The sequence below is a fragment of the Camelus dromedarius genome, chromosome 13 (assembly GCF_036321535.1).
Source record: "Camelus dromedarius isolate mCamDro1 chromosome 13, mCamDro1.pat, whole genome shotgun sequence".
In the NCBI taxonomy this organism is placed as follows: domain Eukaryota; kingdom Metazoa; phylum Chordata; class Mammalia; order Artiodactyla; family Camelidae; genus Camelus; species Camelus dromedarius.
In genome coordinates, this window is record NC_087448.1 from 54,067,383 (window position 1) to 54,081,804 (window position 14,422).

A 14,422-nucleotide genomic window follows, 5' to 3' on the forward strand; every position below is an offset into this window, starting at 1 on the left:
TGGAAACCCATTCTCAGTCTTTTTATCTATTGTTCTCAACCCTGCCTGTAAACCAGTATCATCTGAAGAGCTTAATAAAATGCCCAAACCCCAGGAAGACTTACTTGAGAGTATCAGGCCTGGCATTTCTTTTTTAAGCACCATACATGATTTTGCTGCTTAAGGAGCATGAGCTGAGAACCAGCATCCCACGCTGAAGTCTTATATTGTATGAAAGCACCAAAACTGAGCCACTCTGGTTGAACTGGAGTTGGAAGGTCAGAAGTAGTGCAGACCTGCCCTCTCTGAGCACCCCTGTGGATCCCCTGAGGGCTCAGGAAAGCAGAGGATGAGAACCACCCTGCTTGTCCGTTGCTCTGATTTTACAAAAGAGCATAAGGAGGCCCCTGGGCATTGAGACTTTGTGTGATTTGTGCTGCTTTATTGCCAAGCTGGCTTTCCCCACCCTGTAGATCTTTCTGCTACACTCTGGCAGCCCACCCCATGGAACAGTGATATGTCCTCTTTGAAGGGTTGAATTTGTCCATTGTTTTTATAATGTTAGACAGATTTTTATAAGAACCCAGGTTCTATTCATGTTCAAGTGACCATTTTCAATCTTGTGCTTGGTTTCACGCTGCAGACTAAGTTCATCCAAAGACCAGGACGTGAATATAGCAATGATTGAACAGCTGAGAGATGCGGTAGATTTGCTGCAGGATCCCAACAGGTAGGTGTGTTTTGCCTTGGCCCAGGTTTCTTGTGTAAATAATACACGCTAATTTATTGAGTGCATTATCTCAATTTTTAAAATATTTATACTCACAGTGTGGGCTCACTACTAACAATGAAAAATCGCTTTAACTGTCTATTTTCCCAAGATCCATAAGTAAAAGAGTCAAACTTTTGGAGGGATTGAGATCAATTCCCCCATTTTCCATCTCTTCATGAAATTCATAGGGCAATTTTTGGTATACTTCTTAGATAACAGAAATACAGTAAAAGTGCATATTTACATTGCTTAAAGTTTAAACCTCTGGTATATAGAAATATAAGAGATTTTCCAAAAAGGAAAGAATTAGTTTATCAAGTGCTACCATGTTTACTTCTGATGGTGCCAAATATATGTTAACTGAATACTGTATTTCTAAAGATATGGGTTAGAAGATCATTTTAATTGAATTAGCCTTTATCACTAATAGACACTATATGCAGGAGACATGTTTTTTGGTTTCTTAGCTGAGGATAATGGAATTCCCCTGGACGAAATATTTTTCAGTAAGGCAGTGTACCTGGTATCCGGTAATAACTACTATATTGATAGAGAAATAGATCCAAATTTATCCCTAGCAAATCATTCAGAGGTCCTGAGACTTTAAACCTGAAGATGATGTGGTCTTGTAATGTGGTGCACATGGAAATCGCAGCACATTCTGGGATGTATGGAAAGGGTGATTAGTGAGTCCCAGAGTACCAGTGAGAGTACACCACCACCGTTGTCTGGCTCTGAAAGTGTAGTGACAGATCAGGGTGAGTATGGCTGTAAATCTTTGGCGATTGATTTGAAAAGCATTTCAATTCTGCAGACATTAGTTGAGTGCTTACAGCATGGGAAGATCTACAGCGTGCACCTTGGGGAATATAAGGATGAAGTAGACACAGCTCTTCCTTCTAAGAACTTAAACTATTGTAATAGGAGTTGCCTTGAATGGTGATAGTGATTTCTAAGTGTAATTGATTTACGTGCTTAAAGTGAAACAAAAAGTCATGAACCAGAATGAATGCCTGGCCCCAGACGGAAAAGGGGAGATGGCTCGGCTGGCCTTCCTGCAGGTTGAGGTATTTTACCAGGGTCTTTCATAGCTGACATTTTCAAGGAGAAAGCAAATTTGGGATGGAATTAAAAGCTTCTGCAAAGACATGGAGGTCAAAAAGAATGGAGCAAGCTTGGAAAATCTCAGGCAGAAAAGATGATCTCCACACTGGCTGTGCTTCAGTATTATTTATGGAACGTTCAAAACACAGACACCCTGACATTACCTGTGGGGCTGGGGGGTCTGGCCATTTTTATTTTTTAAAAGGTCTGCCAGTGGGTCTGTTGTGCAGCCAGGACTGAGATTTATCAGAGGGGCCATTTGAATTGATGGCAGGCATGACTTTGAATGCTGTGTTGAGGAGCTGAAACTTTATTTTACATGCAGGGGGAGGTAATAATGATTTAAAAATATGATTATTCATGTTGTTAATTCTCCCTAATGTTTGGCTCAGGGCCTGACTTATTAGTAAGCACCTAATCAAGGTATGTTCCTTAAAGAGCTGAGTTTCACATCCTAAACCAGGGCAGTTGGTGAGAGGGTAGGAAACTGGGAGGAGAGAGGGAGAGAGAGAGTGTGTGTGTGTATATGTGTGTGTGTGTGTGAAATTATGAGGAATAGGGTGGTTGTTCAGCATGGCTGGTGAACAATATACCCTGAATCAACTAGAGTCATTTGCAAAGCTAGCTCTAACGCCAGTTAATCTGGGTAAGTTCTGAAACTTCTCTGCACTACAGTTTTCTCATCTTAAAATGGTCTACAAGTGCTTATTTTTTAGGGTTGTGAGGATCTGAAATAATATATAACCTGCTGTTGGGAAAGTATATTGGCAAAACCCTTTCAGAAGGCGTCTTTGTAGTGGAAAGCCATAGTCTGAAACTATTTATAAACCTTTTGAATGAATTCTAAAAATGTTTCCTAAGGGTCAAAGAGATATGCATAGAGATTGTGAGGGGGGAGGTGGTTTTAATAGCAAATATTTGGAAAAAAGGAAATGACTTAACAATTTGGAGATACTTAAATTTATTTTTGGTCCTTAATAAGATGGAATATGTGGCCACTGTAATGTTTTTTAAAGTTTCCAATGTATTTTAGATTGCTCATTATATAATTTTAACATTAAAAAGTATTTTAAAATGCATAAAGTTTGATCCCCATTATATAAATAGAATTAGGCCCCAATTGTATAAGAAGCTTAGAAAAATTAAAACTAGAAATATATTAAGATACATTTCTTCTGTGGGTATTTCTAAATTACTGTTTTTCTTTATTCTTTTAAATATTGTACCTAGACAGTGGTAGGTACTTAAGTAGTTTTTGGTGATTTTTTGAAGTGGGTGGTGAGGATGGAAGGGAACAGTCCAACGTGTTTTAGACCCCAGTCCCTCGTATCTCCCTCTGAGATGGGAACCAGGAGGCACAGCCGGTTTGAGGAGGAGGATGTTGGGGTCTGTTTAGGGCCTGCTGAATAGAGTTCCAGTGGCAATGTGGCAGTGTCCATTCAACTGTTAGATGTTTAGGTCTGGGACATCAAGACTTTGATTTAAAGGTACTTTAATCAGGTGTTGCAGTAACAGAAGCTGGATGCGGGGATGAGGTTCCTAAGGGCAAGCACATGAGCAGGAAGGGAACGTGAATCCAGGACAGAGCCTTGAAGACGTGATGTTCAGAGGAGGCCCACTTGGGCTTAAACTTAATATTGTTTTAATATTTCTACCTTTTTACATTTTCTATCCCTTTTCTAATAAATTTTTCTTACAAATTCAAGATTAATATGTGAGTCTCTGAAGTGAAAAAGAACAGCCTGGTTTGGTGGACATAGCACTGGTGAGGGAATGTGGGACTGGAACCCAGTGTAAGATGGGGGTGACCTGGAGGGTGTGGCTCCCCACTCTGGGCCTCAGTTGTGTCATCTTTCATGAGAAGTGGGGTGAACTGAGGATCTGGAGATTCTGCTCCAGCTTGGAGAGGTCTGCGGCAATGAGTTGCCAATGATGTTGAGCCAGTCGACATGAGTGTGGAAGAAAGCAGCCTTGAGTAACCTTCCAAGTGATAGTTGATTTGCATCTTTATGGATTGCTATTTTAAGATTATATTATGTTGTAAAACTTTATATAGATTTGATTTCCTCCCTCAAACAATCCACTACTTTGGCTGCTCCAGATCTTTGTTGTTCATCCTGAAGTAGCTGTCGTATTATGTCAGTTCTAACTCGATGATAATGTGTCTGTGTGCCAGTGTAATGGGAATAAAGAGAGTCCTGTTTTTGCTTTGAATAAAGAGAAGGCACTTCAAGAGGTCACCCTTATTTCTAGCTTGAATAATAGTAATAAAAATTTTATATACACTTTGGGGTTTTTCTTTATCTCATATTTCATGGATCCAGATTTCTTTGTTTATTTTAGCTAAGCCACTGATTATAGGATTCAGTTTTAGAGCTTTACCTTTTATACAACCTCAACATCAAAAAATTCAGTTGAATATTGCTATCCTGTTTTGCCTTTATGTCAGTTTCTTCTCTTAAGGATTTCTGATTTTTGGTTTGATAGCATTTTCAATAGGCATGAGTAATACGAACTTATTCCTGCCTTTTAAAATAGCTTTGTAACTTTAATATGACTTACAGAAATTCCTGGTTCTATAGATCTTAAAAAGAAGCTCAACTCTTAAAATTACAGAAATTGAGAAACTATCTGTAAGATAATTTCAGAAATAAATTTCTTATGAATGAATTTTTAGTTTTTTAACTGGGATTATTAGTGTCTATCAAAGATATCGTCTTATTAAAACAAATGCCCTTTGTACATACACCATAATATAGTACATGTGTAGTATAGAACAACTGTACTTCTGTAAACTAACAAAGTTCTAGAATAAAATTTAGTGTATGCTACCTATGAATATTATGACTTTATCAGAACTCACTATTATATTTCAAATAAGTTGAATTTTGATACCAAAGCAGATGGAAAATTGTATTAAAATTATTATATTAAATTTGGCACATAGTGGGAAAATTTGAAATTTCTACCATAAACTTTTCATTACTTAATCCTAATGATAAACATAACTTTTTAATATATTAAATTTTAAAACTAAAAATGGCTAAAGGCAGTACAATTTCATAGAAGTTTTGTAAATTTGCTAAAATTTTTTCCCGCTACTCTTCAGATTAAGCACAGATATTACAGAGAGAAGTGTTGTAAAGTTTTACCCTATGGAATCCGCAGAAGACTTGGAATTACAAGACTCTGCACTAAAGTATGTTGACCTTTTACAACGTATTTTCTTTTTTTATAACATAGTTTCTATTTTTACATTGAAGTATTTTTGCTTTAAATTCCACTTTATAGCTTTTTTTCCCCTCTAATTCCTACAGTGGTCAAATACAGTTGGAGACATCCCCGGTATGTGAGGTAAGGCTGCTCTTGGATCACCCAGAGCTCTGGTGCAATATTCTGCCACAAAATAGTGGCCGCTATATTCTGTCAAGATTTCTCATGGGGTGGAACATTCATCAGTTGAGATCAATATTCAGATTTGTTCAAGATCTACTTTTCAAATGTTTTACACTTTTAGCTCCTTTAATTTTTCTATTTATCTGTTATACTTCACCTCTCATTAAAGATGAGAGTTGGCTGTTTCCATTAAATTCTCTAAATTGTTTATGTCAGGCAGCTTTAAGTCAGACAGTGGCGACTTAGACCCACAGGGAAACTTCTCTGCCAGAATCTGGAGGTAAGACCAGCTGAGGCAGGTTTTACAGTCACAGAAGAAGCCTGTGAACTGACCAGATGAACACAAACTCGCAAAACTCGGAAGACAAGAACTTGGGAAATGCCTAAGGATTAAGAGACTCTAACAAAGAGAAACTAGTGGGGATATTTGGGGGCAGAGGAAGGGTAGGTTAGGTAGCTACATAGGGTGAAATTTGGTGGCTGTAGAAAAAGCAGTTTTGATGTAAAACTGGAGGATAAGCCTGGAAGGTCCCTCAAAAAACAGTTGCAGCGAGATGAAGCGAAACATTGGTTACAACCTGTTTTATCTCTTCTTACTGAGTCGGTTTAGGATGGCTAATTTCCATACAAACCAATTTACATCCCCTGAGGTGTCTGAACATGTACTGTAGTAGAGCAATTGCACTCTTAACCACCTAAGTCTCTGTGTTAAATAAGAAAAAAAAAGAACTGTAGTTGAAAAACCTGTGTTCTCAGGGAGTGTGGTTTCATAGTTGAGTGCAGTGCTGAGGAATTGTGTTAAGCTTCAGCCCCATCTCAAAGACTTGCTCACTATGGGCTCCTGTGGGCTGCCTCTTTAACTTTACCTTTATTGTCTATAAATTGGGATCAGTCTCCCAACCCAGGCACCTAACTGTCGGCTGTTACTGTTACTCTGCTCTGTGGTGGTTGTTGGTATGGTTCTTAGAATCACTGCACTACCTCTTCCCCGAGGGGAGGGAGGCATCGCTGAATGACCCCACAGCGGGACATCGGGAAGCCTCTTATTTGAACGCTGCCCAGGGCCCATGTCATCAGCTCTCCTTCTGAGACATGCTGCTTTTGATTCTGTGCAGACTCACTTTTTTTTTTCCAGCTTCTTATTTGAAAATAATTTTAAAGTTAAAAAAGGTTGAAAATAATTACAAGATTCTACAAAAGGTTACAAAAAATTATAACCTTTTACCCAGGTTTACCTGTGACTGATGTTTTACCACGTTCACAGTGTCATTTGTTCTCTGTCTCTTCTTTACCACCACACACACACACACACGCACATGCACACACACACAGTTATTTTTCTGAAAATTGGAGGATAAGTTTTGTACATCATAGTCCTTTACCCTAAATATTTCAATGTACCTTTCCTAAGAAATGAGATTTTCACCTTATATAACCCCATTTCAGTTATCAACTTCATAAATTATATTGATAAAATATTTTCATCTGATCTGCCATCCATATTCCAGATATCTAGGTTGATATAATGATGTTTTTCATAGCACTTTTTCTCCTTCAGTGTAGGAGCCAGTCTAGAGGCAATCGTTGTCAGGTACTTACAGTTTTCTTTACCCTGGAACATCTCCATAATTTTTCTTTGATTTTTTTTTTTGACTTTAAAATTTCAAAAAATATAGTGCCCCTCTTTTTTTTTTTTTTTTAATGAACTGCCTCTTATTTTGTGGAACAAAGTCCCTCATATTTCCTCATGATTAGAGTGAGGCTCTGCGTTCTTGTTTGGGATACTGCACAAGTGATGCTGTGTCCTTCTCAGGACATTTGGGGGCAGACTGTACATTTGTGCCTCATTGGTGATGTTCCTTTGGTCACCCAGTCAAGGTATAACCTGATTTCTCCACTGTCTGAGTGTTGCTTCATTTTCCTCTTGCAACTAGTAAGCAGTCAGTGAAGAGGTACTTTGAGATCATGTTAATATCCTGCTGCAGAACCACTTTTGACTCCAGTAAAATAGATGCCCTCCTGTGTGCTTTCAGGAGTGTCAGGAAGACACCAAACCTCTAGAAAAATGATCTCCATTCCATCTCTGATTTACAATGTTTATATGTTTTTTTTTTCCTTTTCGGTTGAATGAGGAGTCATATTTGGTTTAAGAAATTCTTACTCATTGCTTCCTTCTTTGGGCAGTTCTCTGTCCATGACAGATATGTCTTTATGACTTTAAAAAGGGAGGGGAGATGCTGGCTCTGGTGGAAAGAGGAAGTCACAAGGAGAAAAAGAAGAGAAAGTAGTGGGTTAGCAAGCCAGTGCTAATGATTATGCAGAACTTAAGTGGGAATCTCATATATAGTTATTTTTATATTCTCTCTTCCATCTCATTCAGGAAGAAAGTAGTAACTTTAGCATAGCCTTATTAGATCATTTAGCCAGAATTGAATAGCCAGAGTCCTTGTGCTGGATTCAGCCTCGTTTATGGTGCCGGGGACTGGGATAGGAAGGAGATGAAGTTGCCCTCACTTTTAAGGCATTTAAAAAATTATGGAGGAAAGAAGACTTAGATATTGAGGAAATTTAGAGAAGAATAAAAGATGGTCCTTAGTCCTGAGTGTTTTAGGTGTTCTGTGGGATGGGGGAAGGGACAAGAGTTTAAGGAAAGGGAAATAAACCTAGATTTGTGGGGTGGTTTGGATTTGGATGGGTCCCGGAGGCCGTGCTGAACAAGGCAGCACCGCTGTGGCCAAATCAGCAGAGAGTGTGAACCGGGCAGAAACACTGAGGGATGGGGTGGTGTCCAGTTAAATAGATGAGGCCAACATTATGAAATGGTTTGTAACTGTCAGCACATCACATTATCTGACTTTAAACACACTTTAGATGACTGTCCACATCAGGTTTGGAAGGCACTGGCATCCATTTGGAAGAATTGTGGGTTATACTCCCATACATAAATCATATCCAACGGGGGGAGGTGTTGGAGGGACAACAGGAAAAATTAGACGAAGGAGTTTCTTATAGAGGTAATCAAACTGACAAGTTACTTGTTAAAAGTTAAGGCATTTAATTGGGTAGGGAAATTAGTGACATTTTATTCCAAAAATATGTTTTTCCCTTGGATTTGTCGAAGTTGATAATATTTTTAATAGCACTCCTCAACAGTAGGAATAGGCATCTTAAATTTATACTAATTTGGTGATGTACATGAAGATGTTTATATTAGCTATTACCAAATTTTTTATTTGGGTGGATCCATGGAATTCTTGATTATAAAGAAGGCAGATCTGGGTAAAATAAGCTATTGAGTTTCCCCACTGATGGCCAAAGAAAATGATGTTGAGCTGACAGCATAAGATTTTCCTAGGTCCAAGCATGTGTATTTATTAATAAGCTCCCACTGAAATTCTGTGTATTTGGGAACTACTGCCTTGGACCATTTCTAAAAATCCTTATGCTCCCAGCAGGTGGGAACCTGGGTTGCTTGGTAACCTAGCAAGGAAAGCTGATGTTCACAGGTACTTTGGGCTGAGCTCTTTGCTCTGGGAAATTCTTTTTTCTTAGTTTGTGTGATGCTTTAGATGTATTTGTCTGTGAATATAGCTGCATGTTTTTAGAAAACGTAAGTATGACCTACTTAGCTACTAATTAATTCAGCATATGATTCATTGTGTCCCTGTGTGCCAGGGACATGATGGAAGTTAAAAAGACTCGTTCAATAATTTTATAGTCTGATGGAACATACCATGCATTTTTTCTTCTTTAAGGTGCAAAATGATCTAACATTACAGAATAATGGGAGCGAGTATTCTCCCAATGAGGTAAGTTTCCTGGTGATTAATGAAAGCTGAGCTATTTTGTGAAGCCTGAATTGGAATATCTTCTACAGAAATCTATAATCTGAGACTGTCATGATTAATGAGTTAATTGTATTGCGGATTCTCTGAGGGAATCTCTCATTAGCTCTCATAGCCTGATCTGGCTCTTATCCATAATTAAAGATTCATTTTATAAGATATATTTTGAAAACCAAATATGAGAACACTTTTATAGAAAATGAAGTGAAAATAGCTCAACTAGACAACATTTAGAATGTCTTGTTTTCCATAAATGATTCAGTGCGTGGTTTCCCCGTAGCTGAGACATCTGTTCAGTGTTATCTGTTTCCTCATCTTATTGTGTGATGAGATTCTTTGTCAGACGTGCCGTCTGTGAGGTGGATGTGAGTGTGCGCTTGTGCGTGTGTGCTTGTATGTGTGCGTGCCTGCATGTGAATGCACAGTCTATTCTGGAGCAGAAAAGGATTGCCAGTTTCACACGATTGTCAACTATTTCTATAGTGAGCACGTGAAAAATTGAACAGATCTCCCCCAGAACAGCATTCTGTTCATTCTACCACTTAAAGCATTTTCAGGGCGAAGATGCATTAATTATCATGTTTTTTAGTCAGAACTTCCTCGCAGCAGCACATGCAAGAAGGTGGTGGTTTTATGATAATCCGTGATCACAGAGAAGCATGCATAGTTCAGCGTCAGTTCTTTAAAAACTTTCCTTTCCTTCTAACACCACAGGTTAGAGAGGACTCCCCTGCCATCTCTCCTACCAACACCAGCACAGCTCTGTTTGGCCTGAAGCCTCGATCAGGTAAATTAAAACCTCAGCATTCTTGCACACGTGACCAATTCAGTTGTTTCTCTTTGGCCCTTTAAGTGTATACCTCATAGTGTGAGCAGCCTCGTCAACTCTGGTGAGTTTGAGTCCTGGCATCGGAACCTTGCTACAGCTTGGGGAGGCCAGATGTTCGAGCCTTGCTGTCAGTGAATCACCTGTTAATGCCGTGTTATCAGTGATAGATTACTGTATCTCCCTTTGAATCAGAGCAAAGAGTAAAAGGTGTTGGGGCATGTAAGTGGGGAAGAAATATTCTGTTGATAAAATGACTACCGCTTTGCCTCAGTGGTTCCTGCTATGTTGCTGAGTTAAACCTGGTGACTCTTTTCTGAGACATCCCTCTTTTGCTTTCTGGGCCTTAGTAGGGTCTGTGTATTTACTCATAGAACAGGGGGATCATTTCAAGGCTCACATGAGTGGTCAGGAGTCATTTTTTTAAGAGTATTTCTGCTTATATTACCTACTCTCTTCCAACTTATGGTTAGCATATTCACAAATGTAAATTATAACAATGTGCAGAATAACTACAGATTTTGAAAAGAAGGACTTTGTATAGAAAAATTTGGTTCTTTTAATTTCTCCACGTACTTAAAGTTCTAGCACTGTCTGCCTTCTTTTAGGTGCGTCCATGTTTTAATATTGTTGATTCTTAGGTCCTTTTGCATACGCTTACTTCTAATGCTTTTAACTAAGTGCTGAGAAAGGATTCAGATGCTTTAAGCAAAAGGTAGCAAAGAACTCAGATGTCCTTGGATTTTTCAGTAAAGCATTTTGGCAACAGTTGAAGTTATACATGTATGTATTTTGAAAAAGTGTACCCACAGGAAAAAACAACAGGTGATTCTTTATAAAGTTTTTTTTTTTTTTTCATTTTTGGAGAAGTTGATTGATGGGTAACATGCACCCAGGTGTAATGGTTTCCCGGCATTTTGAATGGGCTATAAGACAAAGCCATTTGACAAGATGCTTGGGTGTGGGAAGGGTTAGGAGGCGTTTTCTGGAGAGCCAAATTGTGTGTGAAATTGGGCTCAAATGGCTGGCCTCTCCATTTATGTAGCTGAGTGTATGCCGGCAGATCTGGGCTGGGCCTCCACATCCAGAGTCTCCGGTGTGTACTGGGAGGAGTGGAGGCATTTGTGCCTTGAGTGATGATCTGCCGGGAGAGTTCGCTACACACTGAGGACCTCATATTGGGCTACAGCTTTCTCCTGTCCCGTACAGGCAATTTTACACAACTTAAAAATATCTTATAATGGAGCAAATAGCAAGTTAAATGGATCTCCAAAGAATAATATTCTTTTGAATGTGCATCTTTGCAATTTGGTTATAAAATTGTCTCCGTGACTTTTAAAATTCTTTTTACGGGGTCCAAACTCAGCTTATCAGCCTTGTGCCTGCACTGCTGAGCCATTTCAGATTCTTTGTAGTGGTGAAAAATAAATGAAGTATTAATTTTGAATAGTAGGAAACAAAGATAACTTCCTCTCCTAGCTTCCAACCTTTCTGTAATGCTGACTAACCACTGTGGAAATTGTTCTAGTTGTTGAAAGCTTTGTAGGGTTTGGTTACTGTAAATAATGCTGACTTTTTCAGGATTATCAAGTGGCATATTGGAACTTTATAAAACTAGTATCATGTATTGGGAATTTAAAAATTTTTATTTGGTAATTTAAAAATATTACAGTATGTATTTTTCACATTTTTCTAGAAAATAATATATACAGTAATCTTAATTGAAGATCATATGACTAAAAACCAGAGAAATTATTTTTGATTGCGTGGCTTTGGAACTTTAAAAGGTGATTTAATTTTTATTTTAAAGTTAAGTATATGGATTTCTGTGATTTCTGTGTTAAAGCAGGCTGATAGTTTTTTTCGAGAGAAGTATTTTTTTACTGTGTTTCCCTCCAAAGAAAGACAACTTTATATACCCAAATATTTGTTCCTAGAATCATGTCTGTGTATTTTACTAGCCCTGCCTTATGACTGAATAAAAATTTTATAGGTAATTCCTAAACATCAAAAATTACTGTATGTATATAGTTAGTGCCAAAAGAGAGAGATGTTATCATTTCATAAATAACCACCTTAGAAGTGCTTTGAAATTGGTTGACATCTATTAGTTAATTGATTTGTTGTTAAAGAGACTCTACCACTGTCTAAAATTGGTTTTATACTGACCAATATCAAAGACAGTATTGAGAGGTGTACCTGTGTGTCAAGGGTTGAGCAGAGTTGGCAAGATTCAGCTATCAGTAAAGCATGCCAGCAGACTTACAGATGTCTTTAAAGAGAAATTTTACATTGCTTTGGGAAAAAAATTCACCAGCGGTAAACACTGATTCTATAATAGTTTTATTTCTAAATAATAGATATATTTACATATATTAAGCTTTGTATGTGTAACGAAATTTTTTGTGCGAATCATCTTTGCTAAGATTGTTAGTTATTTAGAAGGTCTTTGGAAAAGGTATCTGGTAGGTCTTTTGCTTTTTATCTGCATAATCTGTGGGTACTCTTTCTTTCTGCTGACATGATGCATTAGTACTCTAAGTCTGTGGGCTTGTGGAACTGTTAAGATTAACGATATTAACTGCATGCAGAATATGTGATTGATAAGTACTAACACTCAGTTTTTTATCATTCTTTTTATTCCATGCGCCATCTTTCATTCTCCTATATTGTACATTTGAAATTAAATCCCATAATATGAATTTCACTTCATTTCCATACAATCTTTATGCCGTTTGTGAAATGCTGCTGCCCCTTTGGTTTTCCCTGGTCCTTGTGCAACTGTACGCGGACTGGCTCTCTCGCTCTCCTGCAGACCCAGCCCTCACTCTTCCTCCTATCTCCTTCAACAAACTTACACAGGCACAAACATGGGACAACTCTAGCTACAGTGTTCCATCTGAAGGAGACAGTGACAATGGTAGGTGGCTTTGTACCTATTCTTTGATGTGCTCATTAATAAGCCAGTGAATGAATACACTGAACATTCATTTCTGTGCAGCTGAAGATAGTGTGTATTCACCTGCATGCCTGATATAAGAGATAGTAGTAAACCTGGGAAGGCCAGAAAAGTGCATGTGCATTGTTCTCTGGTGGTTTGTCAAACTACGTTTAATTATCTTGAATATTCTGAATTTTGGGAGGACTTTACACTAATTTCTTCTCTGTCCTTTCTGCTTGGGTTTTTTGGGAGTGTTTTGCTTGTTTATAAAAATTTGGGGTTTGCACATTGGGATTATCTCTGTTGCTCCTGCTTCTGAACTAAATGCTTTTGGAGTTTGATCTTTTATTGTCTGTGCTTACCATATGAGATTTTTAAAGTAATTTAGACATATGGTGGCTGATCCTAGAAGGGTGCACTGAAAGTTGTTAAAACTGAGACATTTCTAAAAATGAAATGACTTTTTGTTTTGCAAATGAGTTGCATATGTTGACTTTTGATACCTTCTGCCCTTTTTGAGTGTAATTTCATCTATATAATATTCAAGAATAGTCACTTGGCCTGAGAATTAAATGTGCAGATAAAAAAATCGAGGACACCTAGCTAGGATTAAAGTGGATTTCTTTTGATTTCATACCATTAAATATCTGAAGTAGCCTAAAAGATGAAAATAAAATAAATATAATTATTTAGATGTACTTACCATAGATATCTGAATCTCTATTCTGGTCTGTTAGCTCAGACTTTGCAAATTTTACTCCAAGATACCAAGTGACAAGAATAATGTTAAATGAAATAGAGACTATGATTTATAGGGAAGAGAAATGAGATGTGGGGTAGAACCACAATACAAACACAATAGGAAGATGTATCTTCTGGTAATACTTAAAAAAAAATCTAAATATGTATATGTAACACATAGAAACATATTTAAAACATTTGCTGTGATTTCTGGTCAAAATTCAACCAAAAATGCTTTTCCAAATGTGCTTACATAGAAGGATAATGTATATCTTGGCAGGTTAGTAATAAAAGGAATTTTATTATTTCATAGAGTTTTAAAAATTTTACCTGTAAACAAGTATGATTAAACAACAACAACAAAACCAAAGTCCTTTCTTGCATCATCCCATTTTAAATTCTGAAAGTTGAGGAGGGCTAAAGGGAAACTTTCTTGATAAACTGTTCCTTTACTTAAAAATAAAAAAGGGGAGAGAGACATTTTTGTTCTTCAGAAAGCATGGCTATTTATGGAGCTGATGTTGTTTAAAGGAAGTAAAGCCTAGAATGAAAGATTTATGTGTGATTTGGTATTTCCTTAGGAATGATATCTGAAACCAAAGACTTTTTTTTTTTTATAAGCTGGGCAAGATCTAGACATCTTATGTGGTAGTAGAATTTCTATCTTTATAGATGAACCAACTAAAACTAGAAAGGTGAAGTGACCTGCCTGGGTCACACTGCCAGGTAAAGGGGAGGCGGGGCTCCTGACTCCCCAGTCCTCTCCCTCCACCATGTTTCCATTCACCCACAGCTGTTCATGGAGAAGTCTTTGTGCA

At 37.7% G+C, this 14,422-nt stretch overlaps 1 protein-coding gene across 3 annotated transcripts in view; it reads left to right on the top strand.

The window, feature by feature from the left end:
- Positions 1 to 14,422, top strand: part of LRCH1 (leucine rich repeats and calponin homology domain containing 1) — a 170,046-nt gene that overhangs the window by 125,088 nt on the left and 30,536 nt on the right. For 2 of the 3 annotated variants that reach the window (XM_010980838.3, XM_064493157.1), the window contains exons 11-16: positions 623 to 709; positions 4,965 to 5,054; positions 5,173 to 5,209; positions 9,007 to 9,060; positions 9,811 to 9,883; positions 12,738 to 12,842. In XM_010980838.3, coding sequence (XP_010979140.2) covers positions 623 to 709; positions 4,965 to 5,054; positions 5,173 to 5,209; positions 9,007 to 9,060; positions 9,811 to 9,883; positions 12,738 to 12,842 — 446 coding nt within the window. The remainder of the gene's footprint in view (positions 1 to 622; positions 710 to 4,964; positions 5,055 to 5,172; positions 5,210 to 9,006; positions 9,061 to 9,810; positions 9,884 to 12,737; positions 12,843 to 14,422) is intronic. The other variant, XM_031465995.2, reaches the window with a different exon arrangement.